Source organism: Cyanistes caeruleus, chromosome 17 (assembly GCF_971803275.1).
Source record: "Cyanistes caeruleus chromosome 17, bCyaCae1.hap1.1, whole genome shotgun sequence".
NCBI classification, from domain to species: Eukaryota; Metazoa; Chordata; class Aves; order Passeriformes; family Paridae; genus Cyanistes; species Cyanistes caeruleus.
Window position 1 is genome coordinate 16470090 of NC_141717.1, and position 24065 is coordinate 16494154.

A 24065-nucleotide genomic window follows, 5' to 3' on the forward strand; every position below is an offset into this window, starting at 1 on the left:
GTCGGGGCGGCCGCCGCTGTCCGCGGTGCTGCCCGGCCCGGCCCGGCCCGGCCCGGCGCGCTCCCCGCGCTCTCGGCGGCGGGGCCGGGGGCGGGCCGGGCCCTCCCCACGCCGGGAACGCGCTCCCGCCTCCCACCCGGCACAAAGTTTCGCGGCAGGAACTCGGGCGGCAACAGTGCGGAGCCGGTGGCAGCGGAGCGCGGAGCCCGAGCGCCCCGGTGCCCGGCGGGGGCCGGCGGCGACCGTGCCATGCGGGGCCCCCCCCCACCGGCGGCGGCGGGGCGGGCGGGCAGCGGCGCCCCATGCGGCTGGGGCGGCCGGGCGGCGGCTGACACCATGTGCGCCCGGTGCCCGGGGCGAGGAGCGGGCAGCAGCCATGTCCCCCCCCGCCCAGCCGGGGGTGCCGGGCGGGCGCGGCTCTAAGGGGCCCCCGGCGCGGAAGCTCCTCTGCATGTGCAGCCTCTCCCTGTGCCTCACCTACCTGTGCTACAGCCTGATGGGGGGCACCGCTCCCGCCGCCCTGCGCTCCCCCGCCGCGCTGCCCGGCTCGGCGGCCCCCGGGGCCCCGCGTTCCCCCAGCGCCTTCCCCGCCACGGCGGCCCCGCGCTCCCCCGGCAGCCCCCCGGGCAGCCCCGGCGCCCCGGCCGCCTCAGCCGCCTCAGCCGCCTCAGCCGCCTCAGCCGCTCCGCCGCCGGCCTCCAACGGCAGCCGAGAAGGGGCGGCGGGCACCTGGCTGCGGACGCGGCTGGCCCCCGGGGAGGTGATCACGGCACAGAGCGGAGCCTTCGAGAGGGACCCGCAGGAGTCGAGCACCACGGACGAGGAGCTGAGCCGGGCCGGCAGCCCGGGCAGCCGCGGCGGCGGCAGCAGCACCACGCCGGACTACGGGGAGAAGCGGCTGCCGCAAGCCCTCATCATCGGCGTGAAGAAAGGGGGGACGCGGGCGCTGCTGGAGGCCATCCGGGCGCACCCCGACGTGCGGGCCGTGGGCACCGAGCCCCACTTCTTCGACAGGAACTACGAGAAGGGGCTGGAGTGGTACAGGTGAGGCGGGGGACTGCGGTCCGCGGCGGGGGCAGGGAGGAATGCGTGTCGGAGCGGGGCGGGGGAGGCTCCCGTGTGCTCCCGGGCATCCCCCGGTACGCCCGTGTGCTCCCGGGCATCCCCCGGGACCCCCGTGTGCTCCCGGGCATCCCCCGGGACCCCCGTGTGCTCCCGGGCATCCCCCGGTGGGGCCGGGGCGGGGGCTCCGGGACCCCCGGTGGGGCCGGGGCAGGCGGGGGAGGTCGCCGGGGACCGCGCCTGGCAGCGGGGCTGATTAAAAACGCGCTGTTCTGCTGGAAAAGCAGGAAATCTCTAATAACATCCCTCTTACTTGCTCAGTATGTGAGCAGACCGTAGCAGTTCAGCTGTACTTGGTGTAAAATACACCTAAATAGGTCGGTAATGAATAATTACTGAAATAAACAAGATCACAAGTTATTCCAGGTGCTGCTAGGGCTGAAGGGCTAAAGGATGCTGCCTTCATGCCAGTACATGCTTTGCTTCACAAATAAGGTTTACTCTTTATTCAACAAGTTCCGTATCAGGAAGTTTTTTTCCGTTGACAAGAGCTAATTCTGTTCATGAAAACGTCTTTAAATACTATTGTCTGACAGTATTTGTTTCTATTTTAAAGGAATTTTATGTTAAAAGTCTGGGTTATTAGAAAACGTTGGACTGCAGTAAGGACGTGTTAAATGTCTTAACATGTTTAGTAAATCAGTGAATTGTGATGGCTCAGTGTTTCCCTCTTCAAACATTTCTGAGCAGAATGCAGCACATCAGAGGAACTTAAAAATTCTTAGTAGCTCTGTAGGTCACTGTTCAAAGCAAACCATACTAGTTCTTCATAAATCGTGGTCTGTGGCAGAGCTGGTGAAGTTCTTGTTGTGGTTAGTATGGCAGCTGCCTAGTTGCCCTGAAAATGAAGCTAAGAATGAGAGGCAGCAGGCTAGTTACTGCATGGATTATCTGGTCACTCTTTATTAAAATAAAGTACATGGTCTGCATGTCAGGGGTATTTAAAGGTGAGAAACTCCAGGCAGTCTGCCGTGGGGATTGTGGAAGCAAAGTTTTCATAAGGCTTGGTGTAGCACGCACTTGGCTCTGGTGAAATGCTGTGGGATTTTCTGGAGGGATTTCAAGAAAGTGGACATCAGCACTGAGAAAGTGAGGTTGTCCCTGAGAGTGTTTTTGGTGTGCTGCTCTGATGGGGGTGGGGGGAAGAACTCAAGTAATGGCTGTGGTTATTGTGTTTAGAGATATAATTTCAGACACAGTATTTTATTGTACTGAATTTTCCTGGAGGAAAGGCTTACCTTGAAAAGTAAGTTTAGAAAACTGGCTAGTAGAGGCTAGAAAGTGGCATTTAAAAAAAGTTTGGTTTTATTCAAAACAGGCAGCAGAAGATCAAGCACTGAATATATTGAGCAGCTGGTTTTCACCTTTAAAGTTATGCTACTAGAAAAGGGCTAGTGAGTGGGTGTAGCTCCTCTCGTGGAGTAAGAGGTGCACACACAGGCTTTCATTTGCAGACTGCAGTTCGGTATTTTTTATCCCTGCAGCAGCTCTCTGGTGTGTGCAGCTCATTTCAAGCCCTGGAGCTCTGCTGCTGGGGTGGGAGAGGTGGGAGAGCAGGCTGGGGCACCCTGGGTGAGTGAGGGTCTGGGCAGAGCAGGCTGTGGGACGGCTGCTCTGGGAACAGGATAAAGAAATGGCTTTGGTGCTGTGTGCCATTGCAGCCCTGGCTGCCTGACCTGCACTTACCTTCACACCTGCCCAACCCAAACATGTGCTTCTCCTCCCCTCCTTCCAGGAGTGTTCAGCCTTGGAGGGGCACTGCTGCTGCTGCTCTGTGCCTCAGCAGCTGCCACAACTTCCCTGGTGCTGTACTGGTGCCAGGCTGTCGTCACGGTCTGGCTTTTAGTGCCATTCAAACACAAACCAAAAGCGCAATGGGGAAAGATCGCCGTCCATCCCAGCAGTTCTTTCTTCCTGACCTTCTCTGAGATTACCTGATTGAGTGCCCCAGGGAGGCTGACAGCTCATGGCTGTGTCCCAGGTAGAGTAATTGGAGATTTTTTTTCCCTATCCAGAGAATTGTCAATGTTTTTTTAGCAAAGAAGCAACTATTGAAGTTTTTACCAGCATTTCCTTATGGTGACTTCTGCATTACACAGTGAGCTTTTAACACGGTCAGGCTTTTTCTTACGTAGTGAAATAAGGGCATGGCAGACCTTCAGGGTTCCTTGCTTTGTTGTTCAGTCAGAAGATTATCTCCCAGCCTCGAGGAGATGGAGGAAAGGGAAATGCCTCCTCCACCTTGGTTTCTCCAGCTGTGAAATGGAGACAGCACCAGGGCATTGCTGTTTTTTGTGTGTACTCCACATTACCCGTGTCTTTGCTGCCTTGAGACTGAAAAGCCCTAAACACTCTGGGTGTCAGGTGCAGGATCTCTCTCAGTGGCTGGAGTTGCTGCAAACACTGGACCAGGGGACACCAGCTCTGTGCTGCTGGGCCAGGATGGCAGTTCCACACTGCCTGCTCTGGTTTTTCCTGGGAACCTGTAGGGAAAGCTGGAGGTTTGTTTGGTGTCTCTGATGCCTTTAGCTCATTTCATGTGGCAGTTGCAAACAGAGGTCTTCCCACATACAAATTGGTGCAAACTGGGCCAACATTGCTTTTGGTTAGTTTCTGTTACACTGCCAGAATTGTTTGTGTGGTTGGGGTTTTAGTTTATGATTCTGTCTGTCCTCATGCTGGGCTGTCTGAAGGACAAGTTCCATGGTACAGCTTTCCTTAAATGATATCAAATCTTCCTGTGCTGTTCCTTTGTTGTCTTTAACTTGCTCCTTCCTTCCCCAGGATATCTATGTTTCCTGCAGGAGCTGCTGCTGATTTTTAGCCAGTGTCCAAGTGTCCCCCTGCGCTCATGCCCAGCACAGAGTGATCTCTGCATGTCCCCTGCAGCCAGGCTGGACTGCAGGCATTTGCTCTCTCCAGTGTGATGCTCATGCCTCAGTGGGCATCTCCCATGCCATGAGCTCTGCCCTGAGCTACCCAGCACTTGGAAAAGCACCAAGAGCCTTTTTCAGAGCACAAAAAGGGTGGCAGGATGACAGAGAGGCCTCTGAGGCTGGGGAATGGAGATTACATCCACAAATGCTCATTACAAGCACAGGCTCAGCATTTGGGACACGCCTGAGTTCCCTGCCTGGGCGTGGATCAAGGGCACACAGTTGTGCAGGGATGTTGTGGATAATGGGAACTACAGACTGCCTGCATTGTCCAGCACCTGGGCAGGTTTGTCCCCTTGTGGTGCCAGAGGCCTTGGTTTGTTCTCAGAGAGGAGAGGACCCAGGGAGGTGGGCAGGGGTCTGCAGGGGAGCCCTGGAGTCGGTGTGGTCCCAGTGGCTTTGTGTGACTGGAGAAGGAGCGGGATCCTGTTTGGCACTGCCCTGCACCAGCGCTGTGGGTGGTGCACCGGGGCCACCTGTGCAGGTGCCGATACCTCGGGATGCTCAGATGCTGCTGGAAACTGGTCTGGGGATTTTGGAAGAGAAATGCTGCAGGTGGCTGTGTGAAGGGAGTGGAGCTCCGAGCCCCAGCATGGGGGGTTTTTAGTTGTGTCCTTCTGCTGGTACAAATGAGGAGCACAGGAGAACTCATCACTTGGGCACTCCTGAGGTTTTCTGAGCCGAGGGGAGCAGCCCAGTGCTCCCAGCTGCCTGCAGACTCAGCACAGTGAGGGGGTTCAGTTCTATCATGTTACACTTTCAAGGCTATCTTGACATCCTGCCTTTAGCAGAAAAACTGGGCTTCTGTAGCAGTATTTTGTAAACAAACTTGCAGTTTTAACACAAATATGATTTACATAACACAAAGAGAATACCTGATAGTGGTGAGTTGAAATTGAGTTTGAAGGTTCGCTGATTTGAAGAGTTAAATTCTGTGTGTACGTGCACATTGCTTTACTCCTTGCTTCCTCCTCAGTGGAACCCTCATGGAGAGGTTGCAGCAATATCTGTGATTAGATCACATTCCCCTCTCTGCCCTGGGCCTCCAGTGCTGAGCACTTGGACAGGGTGTAGCTGTGTGCGTGGAGTGGCCCCACTGCAGGAGCAGTCACCATGACAGGCAGTGGAATGGCTTGCATGTCTAATGCTATTTGCACCGCCTGTCTGGGTTTTTTGGAGTGTTCTCCCGAGCAGTCAGGCCTGTGTGTTATTTGGTGAGCTGCTGCCCTCGTATTAATGAATAATGCCATGACAGGGAGCTCTTCTCTTGGTAATAAACACGTGCTCGCGAGTCAGCGGTTCCGTGGAGCCGTGGCTGTGGCTCTGGAGCTGGTCCTCGCAGTCACATCCCTGTGCCACTGACTTGGTCTGTGTGGGGAGGTGGCTGTTGTGTGCTGTTATTTCTGCCATGGGGCCACCTCACCTTCTTGCCTGTGCTGACCTGGTGACTGGGGCAGTGGGGCCACCCCTGCGTGCCCAGGGATGATCCAACCTTGGAGCACCTGGCGTTTGCTGTCAGGAAGATGCTTTGGCTGCTGGCAGGAATTGTGTCCAGGGATGTGGAGGGGGACCTTTTTCAGCATCCCCTAACAGCTGTTGGGGAGCAATAGCCTGGGGCCATTTCAGCCTCATCCCACACAGTGTCACCTTGCTGTGGGCTGTACCTCGCTGTGAGCTGTAATTGTGTTGCTGGGTGATGCCTGTGCTGTTCTCATCGGCTCAGGGCATTCAGGAAATCAAACCCCTTCCATCAGGGCTGTGAGCCTGTGCTGACGGCGCTGTGGGAACACCTACAATGGGCGATGGATTGGGGTCTGCTGTTGCCCACAGGCACTGCTGCAGATCCTGGGAACTGCTGTGTTTCTCTGCAAAAAGCCTTCCCAGGGTATTGTACCCACTGCACTTCTGGTAACTTAGGGAAAGCGTATTGATTTTGTTTCTGGGCCCTGCTGTGAGTTGGCTTTTGCTGAAATGTAGTGACTCAGCTGCCTCTCTCCTCTGTGGATCCAGTGTATTGGACTTTGCTGACACCTGGGTCGGCTCTGGGCTGGGGACTGTGAGCAGGGGTCAGGTTTTGTGCTGGTTGGACCCAGTGGTTCACCCATCTGGGGACTGACGAGAGGCCATTCCAGCAGCAGGCGTGGATTTTCTTCTGCATCTGCAGCTACTGCAGTGAATCTGTTGTGTGCCAGAGCTGGGGGTCTGCTGCCTTGTGTGCTGGGCCAGGGGTACTGACCCTGCACCCTTACTGGGCAGTAGTTGTCTCCCTCCTTTCTGCTCGGTTTTAGCTCCAGGAATGGGATGAAGGAATGAATTGTGTCTATTTGCAGTGTTTTATCACCTGATGATGGTTATCCACATGCTGCTCAGTTGTAGCCATGGGAATGGCAGCTGCTCTCAGCACCTGCAGCCCCGATGTGCTGCTCTGGCTCTTCCTGCAAAGAGAGTGAGAGAAAAGCCAGGGCGGGCACTGGCAGGAGGGCTCCGGAGCACCTGCTCCCGCAGGGCTTGTCACTGCTTCTGCCTCCATGTGAAACGTATTTGCAGTGGAGTGAGGGCACAAAGCGCTGAGAGAAAGGTGGGAGCAAGACAGGGAGGCAGCAGGGTGCTCTCTGTGCCCCTTGGCAGCTGCCAGGCACCGGCTCCCCTCTGCCTTGGCCGGGAGGTGTCCGGCCCCATTCCCTCAGACGGGTGGAGTGACCAGGGTGACATCCCACCAGCATGGCCAGCTGGGGTTCTGCCCTGTTCCCACTCTGATCCTAGCGTGTGTGGGGAGCCTGTGAACAGAAGCAGCTCCCTTGGGAGGGCTGTGGGCACAGGGTTCTGCGCACCTGTCACACAGGTTGGGGACACCTCTTCCAATGACTGTTGGAACATGCCTTGGAGCATGTAGGGAACTCACACGTCACCCGCCCTGAAATCATCGAACTGTTGCACTGTAGCCTCAAGAACATCCTTTCTCTAGGATTTTGCTCAATAACCCACTTTGTAAACACTCTGGTGCTTTGCTACTAACGGTTTAAGAGTTATCTGTGATGTCAAAGTTTGTGAGCTTTGCTCCCTTTGTGAGTGCAGTACTACTGGTGCATGTAGAGTTACAGAAAACTCAGAAATAGGCCTGGGGAAACACAGCCCCTTGGAGAAGCAAAAGGGGAAGTGTTGGGTGGTCGTGTTCTCTGCTTTAAATGATGCACCTGACCCCTGCTTGCTCCCTGGCTCAGCAAGGCTCACACTGCTCTGCACCGAGCCCAGACTGGCAGAGAAGGAGCAACAGCTTCTCAAAGAAAGTTATGAGCAAAGTCTTTAGATTTTCAGAGTCAAAATTCCAACACAAATTTGTGACACCTTGTATAGACAAAGGTCAGAGTCTTATTCTTTTCATGGGTTTCTTTTACCTCTTCTTGTCATGGGGACTCCTTTTCTCTGAGTCATTATTTCATGCACTTCAGCAGAAATTTTATTGCTTTGGGGGCTGGGCTGGTTCATGTGGGACATTTTTCACTGCCAGAGTGTGATACACAGAGGTAATTTCTTTCAAATGATTTCTGCTTGAAGTGCTTTCAATGAATTGCAAAGGGTGTGAGGGTATGAGCATGAATGAATGGCTGAAACATTTGTATGGAGTCCAGGTGAGGAACCTGCATGATCAAACTTTCCAGAGCATCCAGTGCGGATATTGTAATTTCACTGTCGTGTGCATGTGAGCAGCAGTTCATTTTAGCCTTTTAATCCACTTTTAAATAAGTATTATTTAGGGGGGTGTGAGGTTTAAATTGGTTTCCCCTATATTTGAGAAAGTTTAAAGGAAACCCCAGAATTACAAGAGTCTGCTCAATCACAGTGAGAAATTCCTGTTTAGATCAAAAGTACCTGTCGAGGGCGTGGGGGGAGTGGCTGGGCAGGATTGGCCCTGACCCTGCCGAGAGCAGCTCCTCTCCCTGGCCATGGCCAAGCTGCTGCCCGGACACTGCTCCATGATGGCACACGGGAGCTGCTCCCTCCATTTGTTGTTTAGGTAGCTGCAGTTTCCAAGCTGAAGGAGAGTGTTGAAAGCTGACTGTAGAAGGCTGGGAAAAAGATTCATACTTATGAAAAGGAAGAGGAAAAAAGCCAAAAAACAGCCCTCAAAAAAACCCTCCAACCTTTTTTTTTTTCAGTCTCCCATTTCCCTCCCCAGTGTCAACACACCAATTTAGTAAATGTTGCAAGGCACAGTATTTCCCCCCTTGTCATATTATACATCCAGGCATCAAGGATGGATCATAAACTTGCTCTTTATGGCTTTAACATTTCAATTGCTAGTCACATTTTATGTAAATGAAGGTATTTACCTTGACAAGCTCTCCTGTGAAGTACAGTACTTCTTTACAGAATATATTTGGCAATATAAACAGGCCAAATGCTGGGGGTGGATGCAAAATTCACAATTGATTTTTACAGCTAAGTAGGATCCTCCCAAAATATACTGGAGTTGTCTGCTCCAATCTTGTCAGTGACTGGAGAAACTGAGGCAGGGGGTCCTGGGGGAAGAGGAAATAGCAAAGGGACATCAGTTCTAGCCACCGACCTACTAAACAGAACTAGCTTTGGATAAAAATAACTCCATCTGCCAGACTTTATTTTGTATTACAGAGATTGCTGTAACACATTTCAAGCCAAAATCTGATTTCCATTCTCTTCAGAGTCAGGCTGGGCTGGACTTGGCCCTCTCCTTTATTAGCAGTAATCACTTTGGGTCCGACCAGAGCAATGCTGTGATAGCCCAGATCTGCGGTTCTCCTTTGTTTTAGAGTGTATTTCCTTTCATCTTGCATTGAGATGGGTGCAGTGATATATTTAGTATTAGTGTTCATCCACATCTGCAAATAACTTTATTTCAGCCCAGCTCTGCCCTTTCTGTGTTTGCTCTTGGTGGACACTGATGTGATTAAGCGGAGCCGTGAGCACACTCGTGGGAAGCCAGCATCAGGGCTGGGTGTTAAACCCTGCCTGCTTTCCACAGCCGCAGCTCTGGGGAACACAAACCCCCTCAGCCTGTGTGGAGCCAGCATGGGGGGTGCACCAGCCCCAGGGACTTTGAGGCTCCTCCAGGTGCTTCTGTGCCCCAGGAAGCTCAGCTGCTGCTCACCCCTGAGCCCCAGACATGTGGGAAGGGGTCGCTTCCCAGCTCAGCCCTGGGTGGAAGGTGCTGTGTCACCTGTGCAGGTGACAAACTGTCAGTTACTCAGCTCTGGTGCTGCCTGTTCAACAGCAAAGCGACTGTTTTCCATCCAGAGTGCTGACTCGAGAAATGCTGGTGGCAGACCATGGATCCTAAAGTCATTGCTGCTGGAGGTCTTTAACTGGCTGTTGGTTCATCCCTCCTTGTCTGTTCCTTGGGGAGCACCAGCATCGATCCCACAGTGCCACTGCCCTGCCCTGTCAGCATTCACAGTTTTCAAGCTCATTTTAGGACTCTTTATTTGTACCCTTCTAATTCCTGAATTACCAGTCACCACCTCTGCTTTGTGCTCTGTGGCACTGGGACCTGCAGAGCCAGAGCCAGAAGGTGCACTGGGGGACATCAGGAAAGGGCTCTGGGTACCCTGGGAAAGGGCTCTGCCTCCTTTACATGAGCTGCTCACCTTGCACAGACAGGCAAATCCAACTAGAGGGGCTCTGGAGCACCGGGCCATGTGGTGAGGGTGGTGATTTTGCAGCATGAGGGAGGATGGGGCCACAGCTGGTGCTGGTGCTGGTGCTGAGCTGTGCCACAGAAAGGAAGATGTAACATCTGCCAGGGTCTGGCTGCAAAGGGATGGCACACAGCAGTGTTCCTGCTCTGGGTCTTTGTTAATGGCTCCCCCAGAGAAATGGGTGTCTGGCCAAATGAGCACAATCCAGGGCAGCCAGGCACCCGCTGCAGCCGCGGTGCTAAACCTGTGCATGACCCCTGGAGCTGGGGCTGGCACAGCGTGGCACAGACCCCAGGGCTGCACAGACCCCAGGGCTGGGACAGACCCCAGGGCTGCACAGACCCCAGGGCTGGCACAGTGTGGCACAGACCCCAGGGCTGGCACAGCGTGGCACAGACCCCAGGGCTGCACAGACCCCAGGGCTGGGACAGACCCCAGGGCTGCACAGACCCCAGGGCTGGCACAGTGTGGCACAGACCCCAGGGCTGGCACAGCGTGGCACAGACCCCAGGGCTGGCACAGTGTGGCACAGACCCCAGGGCTGGCACAGCGTGGCACAGACCCCAGGGCTGGCACAGACCCCAGGGCTGCACAGACCCCAGGGCTGGGACAGACCCCAGGGCTAGGACAGACCCCAGGGCTGGGACAGCATGGCACAGACCCCAGGGCTGCACAGACCCCAGGGCTGCACAGCCCTTGAGATGGGGCAGCTGCTGTTTGGGCTGCTCATCCTGCACTGCCAGTGTGGGGAAGAAGCTCCAGCAGCTCTGTTGCTGGTTCTGTTGCACGTGCTGGGATCTGGAATGATAACGGCTCCTTGCTCAGCTCAAAATCATCTAGAACCCCTCTAAAAATTGAAACAGTGTGGAAAAATGCCTGAGGCAACAACTTCATTGGTAAACTAAAGCATCTTGCTGAGAATTTCATAGACCCAGCAAATCATAATGCAATTTCCTATGCAAAAAGGGTTTATCTCTATCTAAATATTATTCCGCACCGTTACTCATTGCAGGGAAGTTATTGCTCTCCTAGGTTAACTGATTGAACTTTGGAAATAGAGCTGCAAGCTTATTGTACAGACGGGAGCTTGACTTTTATTGCGCCTAAATTGTAGTGATACTATTAGATGTGAGTAAAATATACACTCTATTAGAAAATATTAAAGTTTGGTACCACTTTAAAATTAAAAAAGATTAAAAGAAGCATTTCTGCAGTCTAGTCCACCATGAAGTTTGAGTCTATTTGGTATGTGAAACGTGTGACACAAATAGCCTAACAATTAATCACAAAGGAAGAGCTGGGATGGATTTATGGCTTAAACTACCCCGGATTTCACAAGGCTGGTGTGGCAGCAAGGGAAATGTGTTATTAGATCATTACAGGCTTTTCTGCTAGAGCCACTGCTGCTAAAGTTACAGCAAGGTGTTTTATTATTCCTGTGTTCCCACATAATGCTCTGAAGCACTCTCATCCTGGGATATGGCCGTCTCAGTGGGAGGCGATCCATGTCTCTGCTGCCGATGGCTTCCTTTGGAAAACCTTATCAGGAACTCCTCAGCCATTTTTTTGCATTAGGCAGTGGTGAAGAAGTGCTTTCCCATGGGCAGGCTGTGGAAGGAGCCTGTTTATTAGTGTGTAAGTTCAGAGCTGCTGGCTGTCAGCAGGTGATGGCTGCAGGAGCAGGGCTCTGGCCCCATGGCACCGTGATGGATCTGTCTCCTGCTGCCCAGTTCAGGTGCCTCCCCGGGCTGCTCTGGCATGGCACTGCCCAGTGTGGCTCCCCCCATGACCCCTATTAACTTTTTCTGATGCTTGGAGTGTGTTGCAGGCAGAGGTGAGCCTGGAGCTCTTTGCTGTGCCCAGAGGGTAAGGATTTGGGATGCTGGTGTTGGGAGGAAGGGAGGGCTCTGCAGAGAGGTGGATTTCACCTGTGCCTCTGTCTTCAGTGAGCCTGTGGAGAGCTGAGCCCCCAGTTACCCTAAGGCTGGGGAGACACCCTCATCCTGCAGCACTGCTGCTGTTGCTGAGGAGGGTCTGAGCTGCAGCCCTTCCCCTCCCACACATGGCTGGCAGTGTCCAGGAGGGACCCAGGCACTGTGTGCCCCCCAGCACACCCAGCAGCTGTGCTGTGCCTTGGGCTCTCTCTTGGGCTGGGGGAAATAGATTGAGGTAGGACTGGTGTTTTGGGTGCCTTTGAGGTGCAGATTCAGGGCTTGTGGTGCCAGATGAGCATTGTATCCCTTGGAGTATAAACTGCATTTCTAATCCAGCTTTCTCACCCTGCACTTCATATGAGAGTCATCTTGTACTGGTGCCTCTGTGCTGGAGCCTACAGTGCAGGTTACATATCTCCTTCTTCATTAATGGGATTTATATCCTTGGTGCTCCTTGCTGGATGACTTAGTATTGAAATGTAGAACATGAGTGCTGCCTTAATTAAAATGTAACCCCCGTATTAATATATATGTTGCCACTGAAAATTGAATCAGTGAAAACTGAGCTGAAAAGCTTGTGGCAGGTGTAGCCAGCACGTGAAAGGGGAGGTGATTTGGGGTGAAGAGCCCCAGCTTGGCAGCCCGGTACCAGTACCATGCTCAGCCTGTGGCAGGGTCAGAGCTGTCCTGCTGGCCCCCACAGCAGGCAGGCAGCTGGGGCCACCACAGCTGTCCCAAGGCTGTGTGCTGTTGGCTGCCCTGCGCTCAGCGCTGCTGGGAACCTGTGCCAGCCCTGCTGCTCACTCCCAGGATGTTCTCTTTTACCAGGGAGGTGCAAAGCAGCTTAATGAACCAGAGAATTAGTTCCGTAATATTACTTAAAAAAAATCTTGTAAATGCAAACATTCCAAGCCTGTCTCCGAGCTGTGCAAGCATTGCCATTGGCAGTATGATCAGTTATGAAGATATTTTGCATTCAAGGATTTGCGGTTTCTAGGTCCATGAATATTCAGGCTCCAGCTCACCCTTTTTGTCTGTGCTCCACACCTATCCTTTCCATTCCTTTGCTTCTTTTTTTTTTTTTTTTTCCAGTGGATTCAATTAGTTCTATTTGCTGCTTTAGCAATAAAACAATTCCCTCTGTGGCATTAAAATGAGTTTCTTTCATTATTTCATTTGGCTTCTTGTTATACGTGGAAGGAAGGTAGGGAGCTGTGCTCTGTGCCCCAGCTCGCAGGGGCTGCCAAACCCTGGAGGACATGAGATGTACTTGGGGCAGCATTAGGAATTAATGAAGGGCATTGCTGGTGCAGAGCTGCAGGAGCTGCACTGACAGAGCCACATTCAGAGCCACCAGAAAATCCGACCGGACCCAGAGACTTTCGGTAGGACTTTGGCACCTGAGTCACCGCAGCCTTCAGTGTGCTGTGCTCCTGACCATTCCCGAGCTTTGGGCCAGTTCTCACATGGCCTTTGCGTTACCTGTTGGCAGAGAAATGCAGGGACAGAGCCCCTGTTTGGCTCAGATGAGGCACAAGTCGATCTGAGCTGAAACATTAATTAAATTAGCGGATCAGTTTGTGGAAGCAGCGTGGCTGGTGTGTGGCAGCAGGGGCTGAAGCTGGTCAAGGGTCTTTGTCCCATTTCCTCCCTAAGCAGAGTCAAGTGCAGTGTGAGGAAAGCACAGAGGCACCGTGAGAGCCAGAAAGCAGTGATGGTGTGGGCAGTGTGTACAAAGAATTACACACAGTGCCAGAACACTCTCGTCTGGCCACTCCTGGAGTGCCCTTTCAGGGGGCTGCAGTGGCATTGGGAGCGTGTAGTGTGGACACAGCCATAAATCACTCGTTTCGCACTGTGCTAAACACAAATCCTATTAGTGCGCTGAGGAGCATCTAAGTAGAGGAAAGAAAAAGCAAGATAGAAAGAGGAAACGAGATTTAAATCTAATTGCTTTTTTGCCTGTGTTTCACCACAGTTTGGGCTGGGACGTGATGAAACACGGCAGAGAAGAGCTGACACAGGTGGGAGTGGGAGCCAGTGGTGTTCCTGCTCTGCTGTCCTGGACAGCTAATGCAGCTATTGAAGGTCGATGAGAGGAGATGTGGCTTTGTGTATTCAAATTTTTTTTTTAAAATTACTTTTCTTCCTCTTTCTGTGACTGGGGAAGGTTAAAGCAGTTGTGCTGATACCAGTTGCTTTTTCATTCTGAAGTAAAATCTAGAATCAGATGAGAATTTCCAGGCTGGCAGAGGGGTGCAGACCCCAGGGTCTGGCAAGCACCCAAATTTTGGAAAAAGAGGTTTGTGCCTTTCCTCCCCCCCCAGAAAGGCCCACGCCCCTCTGCAGCAGAACAGGGGTGGCCACTGGTGTTGGCTGCCTCCAGATGGAACTGCAGATTCAGGCAGGATGGGTTAGTGACGGCAGGTTTCAGAGGGACGAAGTAAAGGAGCTGAACAAGGAAAGGTGTCTCTTAGGGATGGAAAACCATTTTAAAAGGAAGCGAAATTAGAGCATGCAGTAGGGTATGTAGGACTGCAAAGTTCTGTAATTAATCACACTGTTGGAACTTGGAAAGGAAATAAATATGATAAAAGGATTTGTCCGAATAGATTACAGGCAAATTAGAGAAAAAAAAAAAAAGAAAAAAGGCGGGGTCATGATGGCCTTGGAAATTGTGCTCTTCAGAAATCTTCAATCATCCTCACAATCAATTCTGCGTTTCTTTAATAGCACTGTCTTGGATTAACCGCTGCGTGCATCCAGACATTAAACGAAGTATCGAGCATTTGTCTCTCAACAATACACTTGGAAATTGTTTATTTCCCTACTTTTGATGTATTTCAGTCTGTAACCCCAGCTGAAGTCCAGCCTGCCTGAGGTGCCCAGCTCTTGGTCCTGCTGGCTCCCACCCCGAGCATCTGCAGCACGGGAGGGTTTTCTCATAAACCACTTGTTTGTTTGTGCAGACGATTACACCGGCTTTGCTATACAACAGTGTGTTTCTCTGCAGCAAACAATCTGCTTTATGGGTTTTCCTAGGAAAATATCAGCTCGCTATGCTCACTAATATGATTCAATTGTGTTGTGTTATCTGACCTTTAAGGAACTTGCAATCTATAATGACATGGTTCTACAGCAGAGCCACGAGTAAAAGCCCAGGCTCCTGGGGAATTCCGGCTGCAAATAAGTGAAGCTGGCTACAGGAGCAGTAACAAGGTACTTTAACCCCTTGGCTGCTGGCCTGCGGGGCTGGGTGCTGTGGGGATGTGTCTGTGGGCAGCTCCATCCCATCCAGGAGCACCCAGAGCCTCCCCAGGGAGCACGGTGGGCAGCAGGGGACGGGGAGGGGACCTGCTGGTGGCCAGCAGAGCCGCTGGTGCTGGCTGTGCCGAGCAGGCCAGAGAGGAGCCGTGCCCGGTTCCCGTCAGCGGCGCTGGGCAGCGCAGGCTTTGCCCGGTGCCACGGACAGGCTGTCACTGCCTGCCACCCCTCCCGTCTGTCCACTTGGCTCCGGGCACCCTGCCACTTGTGGAGGCACCAGCGAGCTCCAATACAGATGGGGGACCCCACCTGTGTCCCCTTGCCCTCCTGGTGGCATCACCGCCAGTGCTGGCTCTGGGACTGTCCTGACCAGGCACAGCATGGCCTCTGTCCCCCCCATGTCCTGACCAGGCACAGCATGGCCTCTCTCCCCCCCAGTCCCTTCTGCTCTGCCAAGGTCCCAGGGGGACACAGCACAGCAGCACTCTGACCTCCTGGCACAGTGGAAGCTTGGGAAGCAAACTGTTATGTACCAACATCATCCCTTTGCTCTGGCTGGTGTTTTCCCACTGGGAATTTACCCGCAAGGTGCTTAGGGGAGGTCTGTAGGTCTCAGTCTGAACCAAGGCTGGAGTGACCCCTGGCTCATGGATCAAAGAGCCTGGTTTTCTCAGGAAGGGACATGCCACCCACCAGCTCATGCTGCTGGTCCCTCCCTGCATCTCTCCCAGCATGGCCGGGAGGACCTCGGGCTGGAGCAGGACATGGTGCTATTGAGGAGGCCTTGGGAAGCCTCGGGGTGTCCACTCTGTTCTGTTGGACTTATTTTCAGGCCACTAATCACAGTCTGATCCCTCTGACTGCTTCTGTCTGACCTCCTCCACAGCTGGGATGCTTCACCTAAGAGGCATTTCAGGGATTTTATTCAGCTGAGTGAAAGATGGGGGATAGTCAGGAATCTGTCAGACCCAGGAAACTGGCAAGAGATAGGGAAGTTGAACAGAGAAACAGACACTCCAGAGATTCACAGAATGATTTGGGTTGGAAAGAACATTGAAGATCATCCGGTTCCAACCCTCCTTCCACCCAGGTGCAGGGTGGTGTGGCTGGAGCGCTTGCTGGCAAAGGCTGAGACTGAAAAATTTTGAAGGGTTGGTTTATCAGAAGCTAAAGACAGCCTGTGCCAAGTTCTAGGTGCTGGGTTTTAAGAAGTTTCCTCAGTCTGCTGCACCAGCTTTTGGCAGAAATCTTTGTGAAACTACTTTTCCACTGAGGAACAGGAGATCAGAGAACTGTTCCCTTTAACACTTGAGTGTGCATGAACTTGCAGGGATATTGTTTGAAGCTCTGCTACCCTTGTTAAAGGTCACTTTTTGATCCCATCAAATACCCTCTTTACCTGGAGATAAGATTTAAAAATGGAAGACGAAAGAGAAAGAGCTTAAGGAAGAAGGAGAAGAGGGAAGCTGGCTGAGCAGCCTGCGCCCGCTGGCAGCAGGGGGGAGATTAAAGCAGGAGAAGGGCTCTGCAGGGTGGGGATGGAGTAGAAACAGAGGGGCTGGGGCATCCCCAGGGCTGTTGGGCAGCCCCTCGGTGCATCTGTGCCAGGAGAACTGCCCACCCTGTGCTGCTGGTGCTCCCGTGCCCTGCCAGAGCCTGCTGCTGCCATCTCCACAGTGCAGAGAAGGGAAACCACGCTGGGCCAAGGTCGTGGCTGAGGTCAATAAATTATACATGACAATTAATCTTAGAAACCTGTGATTCGGGGGAGAAAGACGAGGACACTGCGGATCCTGAGCTGGGCTGGCAGGCGGATGCCTTGGCTCCACGTCAGCCCGGGGAAGGCAGTGAAAAACAAGTCTGTGCTGGGATGCTGTGAGTCGGTGTGAGTCACTCAGCACGGCTGGCACGCTCCTGGTGCCCCTCCTGGTGCCCCTCCTGGCCGTGCTGGCTGTCACTGCCCGGCTCGGGGGCCCCTTCCCTCTCCCCTGTGCAGGTGTCTGGGCTGTGGTCCCGGGGTGCTCAGCTCCTCTTCTGTCACCAGGCCGTGAGCCCTCCGTGCTGGGGGCTCAGCAATTGTTTGCCTGTTACAATCAATTCTCATTTGAGATGTTTTAAAATGTATAACTGTCTCCTTGAGACTACAGCATTCAGCAGGTGGTAACACTCAAAGCTTTTTTTTTAAATCTGTAGTAAGGATTTACAAAGGAAACCTTGACTTTTAGATTGATTTTTAAATAAGCATATATTTAGCTGTTAGTGCTTGAAGTACATATTGGATTATATTCTTCTGCAAACAGAATATTCTAATTGATCTTGCTAATAAATAATGAAAGCCAGCCCTGCTACATATAATTCAAGGTTACACTGCATTTTGTATCAGCAGCACTGGGGAGTTTTTTAATGCTTAAAAGATTATTTCTTTTGAATAAGGAAAAAAAAGGGGTGAGACTAAATGCTGAGCTTTTCTCTAGAATTTCCTTTTGTTGTTTTCTAAACTGTGGTTAACAAGTGTCACTATTTGAGACCCTCCTATACATATAAGGCTAAACCTAAAAGCCTCTCTCTCCCCAGTGAGTGCCTCTCAGGATGTGCAGCCCTGGCTGCCTGCAGCTGGCCCTGTGGCTGGCTGGGGTGGGGCCAGACCCCCTTCCCACGCTGTACTGGGGGTACAAGTGACAATGGCAAGTTCACAGGAACCCCTGGGAGGAGTGCACAGCTGCCACTGGGACCTGAGATCAGCTGGAGGATCGATGTCCATGTTCAGCCTGGCATTGATCAGTGCTGTGATGGGTCACTTGGCTGGGCAAGAGCAGTTTCCAGGAGCCTGTGGGACAGAACGAGTCCAGGCCCTGTGCACCCTGGGGACACAGAGCTGCCTCTGGGGCTGGGCTGTGAGCTGGGCATAGCCAGGGCTCCTGGCAAGGGTGCAGAGCAGCTCTGTCAGCCAGGGCCCACTGCAGACGTGCTCTGGCCCAGCACGAGCCAGGGACAGAAGGGCTGCCTGCAGCTGGGGCACTGGGGGTGCAGGTTATTGTGGTTTGCAGATGTGGTGCAGGTTCTCGGAGTGCAGAGCAGACATTAATCACACAGTGACATTGCAATTACCATAGTGGACAGGCATTTATTTGGCATTTAACTTGTAATTCGGGGAGATAACTATTTCTTCTCTGTTCACAGAAGTTGCAAGTTGCAGCTGGCCAGCTTTGACCTGGTGAGTTTGTGCAGCTCAGCTGCATTGGCTTTGCCACGGGGCACAGAGCTCTTGTGTGCGGTGGAGGTGACACTTGCTGTTGCAGGGACATTCACAGCAGCTGTCCCCACTCCATACCACAGCCTCTGCCTCTGGGGTGGCAGCAGTGACTGGAGCAGTGGAGAGGGCAGGGCAGCTAGCCCAGGGTGATGCCATCCCACGGGGACCATGGGTCAGGGACACAGGACAGTATTGCTCCCTAACTCCTCCAGTATTTCTCCAGTCTTAAATGTCCTCAGCCTGAGGACCAGGACAGAGGCCAGCCAAGCACACAGTGAGGGCTGGCAAAGGATAAAGCTGTATGGCTTTGCATCCCACTGGCTGCTGGAGGGAGAGCGGACAGCAAGATCTCCAGGCCTAGGGCAGTGGCCCAGTTGGCCAGTGGATCAGGGCTGAGTAGATGCAAAAGGCTCCATTCTGTTCCACTCCTGTGAGACCAGAAAAGCTCCTCATTCCTGAGCAAAACCCCTCGTACCTCGTGCTGGGAACCTGCCATTCCATTCCCTGTTTGGGATAGGGCAGGGGTCCATGGTGGCCCATGTGTCTGCTGACCCTCTTGCTGCCTCCCTGCTCCTGCTGCAAGAAGCCATTTGTTTGTGGTGTCAAGAGTGGTGCAGGAGGATGAGCCAGCGCAGTTCTCCCAGGCAAGAGGAGACATTCCTGTCATCCTTTCCCCATAGGCAGCTGGCAATCACTCTCCCACCAGCTGGAGTGACAACATGATTGGCCAGGAAAAGCAGCACAATATTAAAGAGCTGCTGACACCTCATGGGAAATTCACTTTAAAATATTTTATTTAGGTGTGTGTCTGTGGATTTTTCTGTTTTTCCTTCCCTTGCTTCACATCCCAGGGAGCACTCTCTGGGGTGCAGGCACTGTACTGAATGGGGAGAGGACAGGGACACAGAGCCACACAGAACCAAGCCCATGGAGTGTCTGGGAGCTGCATGCCATGTCCCATGCCTCCAGGGCTGCCTCGTGCCCAGCACTCCAGGTGTGAGAGCAGATTGAAGTGGGCCACACAGGGCAGGTGTGTTAGTGGAAACAGAGAAATGGAGGGTCATGGGATGAGGACAGATGGACTCTTCTGGCTCTGGCCAGGATGAAAGGCTTCTGCTGGTGGCTGTTTATTAGCAAAACTAGTCATGGTTTTGGCTTTTGTCTGTTCTAGGAAGTCGTGTTAAATACGGGTGTGAGTGCACAGGGGGATGGGATGGTTAATTAGAGTGGAGTCCTGGGAGTGGGATCTCCTGGGCTGTAATCACACCCTGGGGAGGGAGCCAGTCCTGTAGGGCCCCCCCTGCACACTGCCAGGCTGTGGGACCTGCAGCTATGGGCTTGCCTCTCCACAGATCTAATTGTGCCTGTCCCACAGGCTTGTTGTGTGAGTTAATTAATGCTCTTAAAGCCACTCAGCATCTTTGGAGAAGTGCAAAGGTATTGTAGCTGCTGTTAGGATATACTAGGCAATGCAATTAGTTTAATTTCAGAGAGTTATCAGCTAGCAGCCATTTCCACAGCCTGTGCTGTCCCTGTTTGCCCACTGCCACAGACAGGTTCACAGAGAGCCAGCTCGTGCTGTCTGCCAGGGAGGAGACAGCAGCACTCTTTGTCTACTCTTCCTGAGCACCTCTTCCCCCCTGCCCCATCCCTGCTTCTTGAATCATCCCAGTTGTCACTCTTTGTCCTATTAATGGCCTGATGTCATTGTGACCTGTGGCTCTGGTCACAGCAGCCACCAGTGCTGTCATGAACAGATGAAGAATAAAAGTCATCCCATTTACCCTCAGCTGTTTACCTTGCGCTGAGCTCTGGTGATGTCAGTCCCTCTCCCCCAGCTACGAAGGTTTCTGATGAAACCCCCTCACTGCAACCCAAACACTGAGAGCCCAGAGGAAGGATGTGAATCCAAACTAGCCTTTATTCTGGTGACAGTCTCCTTTTTTCATGCTGCTTCTGGCCAGCAGATGTGTGGGACAAGCTCTCTCAGGCTGGGTCCAAGCTCTTTTAGTGTTGGAATGTTCCTGTGTCCCAGAGACTCGGGAAAAGTGGAGCATTAAATCCGTCTGTCACGGGAGGAGAGCAGGCTGAGCACGGCTGGGGAACGCGCGGCTCGGCCCAGCCGTGCGTGTCTGCAGGATGAGATGGGACAGAGGGTGTCAAAGCAGCGGTATTTATATCTATCTATATGTATGTACATGTTTCTCTGTGTGTCTGTATACATTTATTGGGTTAAGAACTTGAGGACCATCTGTTCCAGCTTTTGGGGGAAGCTAAAGCCATTTCTGGCATATGCTGAGGCTGTAGGTGATTAATCACCGAGGGCGCAGTGGTTTGCTGCCACAGAGCCTGGCTCCCATGATCTGAAGCCAGGGTGCCCTTGGGCCTCATGACCCTCCCTGGCCATGGCCAGTAAGGGCTGTGGTGGGTGGCAGTGTCCCCTCCATGTGTTTTGTAACAGAGCCACACAGTTCCCAGCCCTTGGGGAGGGGAGAGCTGCAGCCTCTGGGGTTCAGCCTGAAGCAGTTAGACTGGTCATCACTTCTTTCCAGGCTGCCTTAGGGAGAATATCTGGCATCAACTTTTGTGCCCCATCTCTGCACAAACCATTCTTTGTCACCAGCTCTTTTTTCTTCCTGAGACATGAAAACCAAGACCTGTTGGCTTTCTCTTTGCCTTTGCAGCAGATGAAGATGTCAGGAGCCTGAGTGGCTGTTGAAGAGATCTGCCATTACCTTTTGCCTTCTCCAATTTTTGAAATCATTTCATAGGAATCCAATTTTCTCTTTCATATTCACTTCTGCAAACAGATTTGAAAAATTCTTTGTTAGTCAGAATCATCTCTGAAATGTACTGCTGTATTTCTTTTTGCTATTCTAATTAGCCTTTTAACTCAGCACTGCTTGTATTTATAGCTGGCTAATCCTCCCTTTCCAGGCCCCATCCTCCTCCATAGCGGAACATTTCCACTGTTTAGAAGCCATTTTCTGTTTCCTGTTTTCTGTTTCCCAGTTCCTTTGCTGTCGCTGTTTCAATGCTCCAGCTCTTGACTGAGCTCCCTGATCAGACGCAGGGTCCCCTTTGCTGCAGCACCTTTCCTGGAGCGAGATTCAGCTCCAGGCTGGCACAAGCCTTTGAGCAGCTGCCTTGATTCTCTCCTTCAAGATTATTTCAAGACCATCTATTTTAGCTCCTCAGCTCCCATCCGCTCCTGCAAAATGGGCAGCCCAGGGTGGGCAGGGATGTGGAAACGATTGCCTTGCCCATGGCAGTGTGGGCAAAGAGACTCCGGCACGGTTTTGGTGGCCACGGTCGTGTCCTGCCGTTCTTTGCAGTGCACAAGCGTGACCCCCATGTTCTGACCTCCCTGGGTTCCTCCACTCAGACCAGTTCCTGCATCTGTGCAAACGAGGCCGATTTTTGTCCTCATCCATCATCCTAATTAATCACCATAGTGTAGAATACATTTTTACTTTTTGATGCTTTTATGTACTTAGGAGCCAGGAGGAATCATTTTGCTGCAGTGTTTTAGTAAAGCCCTTCAGCTTAGCATTGGGAAGCATCACAGTTTGCCCAGGGTGGGCAGGGGGGGATGTAAATACGGATTTATCCCCCAAAGCCAGGGGGAGAGCACCCCCTAAGCACCCATTTTGCTGTGCGCCTCTAACCCTTGACTTAGGAGCAATTCCCTTGCTAATGCTTTAGCTCCACATTTATGAAGCTTAAGATAACTCAGAGCTCTTCTGGAGCAATGCCAAATGCTGGCATAAAATATCAAAATGTCTTGTATGGCGCAGAGCTTTATCTGTGGGCTGGAGCTGTGGGGCTTTCCCTTTATGTGGCCCTCCTGCCAGAGCTCCTCAGAGTGGGCTTTCAAAGAGCAGATATGCAGGAGATCTGCTGGCTTAGGACAATTCCTAAATGCAGATAAGGCTTACAGCCTCACACCAGGTAGGAAGATTCCAGCATCAGTTAAATGGGCTTGCTTGTGCAAATCTCTGGCTGTGGCAGGGAGAGATGGGGAGCACTGACAGATGGTCTGGCACAGGCAGCACAGGGAGCTGCTAAGGCACCCTGGTAAAAGATATCCTTGTGGCCTCGTGGCAGAGCCTGGGACCACCTGGGGGTCCCAACTCCCCATCCCTCTCTGGCTGGTCCCACCATCGTGGCCACTGTTTTCACACTCCCTCAGCATGTCATCTTCCCCGGGGTGGTCTCAAGCTGTCTCTGTGAACAGCAGCCACAGAAGTGTAAATCATGCAGGCTGAGGAGGATCCTTTGCTGAGAGAGCAGCCCCTGGCACGGGGAGCAGGGCCAGGGCCAGCCCCTGGTGTGATGGGGGGATTGGGGTGTGTGGGCTTTGCTGAATCCAAAGTCCACCCACAGCATTGTCCATCACACTTTGAGAGAAGGTGCTCCCTCTCCACATTGTAGAGCTGGAGCCCCAGGCCCATTCCAACGTGGCAGCTCCTGTGGGGAGGGAGGAGAAGGTCAGAGAAGAGGAGGGTGTTGGAATAAGCAGCAGCACTGAGGGCAGGGACTCAGATGAGAAGTAAGGGGAATCGGTACTTTCTTCCTAATACCACATTTTTAAATGTGCAGTCTGTTACTCCTAAATTATTTGCTCCACATAAAATATTAGCTCTTGTCAAGATATATCTTTTCTGTGCATAAACTGCATAGTTTGATGCCTTGGGTTTTTTTTATTCAGTCTTTCTGCTCCTGAAAATTCATCTACATTTTATCATTTGCTCAATTTTCACGTTTGTTTGGCATTTCTGAGATAGTTATGGCATCAATCCTCTGCTTCAGGAATCTCAAAGCCCTGGTGGGGAAGAGGGGCTTGGAGTGCTCCCATTCACAGATCTACACCTGGCATCAGGATCCACATAGCAGGGTTTGGTACTGCTGGATGGATGGATGATGGATGGATGGATGGATGGATGGATGGATGGATGGATGATGGATGGATGATGGATGATGGATGATGGATGGATGAGGGATGGATGGATGGATGATGGATGGATGATGGATGATGGATGGATGGATGATGGATGGATGGATGGATGGATGGATGGATGGATGGATGGATGGATGATGGATGGATGATGGATGATGGATGGATGGATGATGGATGATGGATGGATGGATGATGGATGGATGGATGGATGGATGGATGGATGGATGGATGATGGATGATGGATGGATGGATGATGGATGATGGATGGATGGATGATAGAGGATGGATGGATGATGGATGGATGGATGGATGGATGGATGGATGATGGATGGATGGATGGATGGATGGATGGATGGATGATGGAGGATGGATGGAGGATGGATGGATGGATGGATGGATGGATGGATGGATGGATGGATGGATGGATGATGGATGATGGATGGATGATGGATGGATGGATGGATGGATGGATGGATGGATGGATGGATGATGGAGGATGGATGGATGATGGATGGATGATGGATGATGGGTGGGGCAGGGAGAGCAGATGTGGGTGGGTGACAGCTTCCCAGGGAGCCGGGGATTTGTTCTGTGAGTGGTGTTGAGAGGCTCAAACATGGAGTGTGGCCAGAGGCACAGAGCCCTGCTCACTGCAGCTCACTGGGCACCAGGGCACAGTCCTCAGCAGCCTTGGGCTGAGGACAAAGCATCATTTTCAGGTTGAAAAATTGTTTTATTGAGTGTAGCACTGGATCACAGCATAGGAAGAATATTAAAAGAGGTAAACCAAAAAATCCCCCTGGGAGCATATTTGGCCACCAGGGTTGGACATGGCTGCCTGAATGTCTCAGCTGTCACAAGCATCTTCAATTCCAGCTTCTCAGTGTGGATGTGATGCCCCAGTCTCCTTCATCCAGCCTC

At 52.4% G+C, this 24065-nt stretch overlaps 1 protein-coding gene across 1 annotated transcript in view; it reads left to right on the forward strand.

The window, feature by feature from the left end:
* Positions 1–323: 323 nt before the first annotated feature.
* Positions 324–24065, forward strand: part of HS3ST4 (heparan sulfate-glucosamine 3-sulfotransferase 4) — a 55089-nt gene continuing 31347 nt past the window's right edge. Inside the window, exon 1 of the mRNA XM_086854097.1 lies at positions 324–1044. Within this exon, the coding sequence (XP_086710223.1) occupies positions 377–1044 (668 nt within the window). The 5' untranslated portion in view covers positions 324–376. The remainder of the gene's footprint in view (positions 1045–24065) is intronic.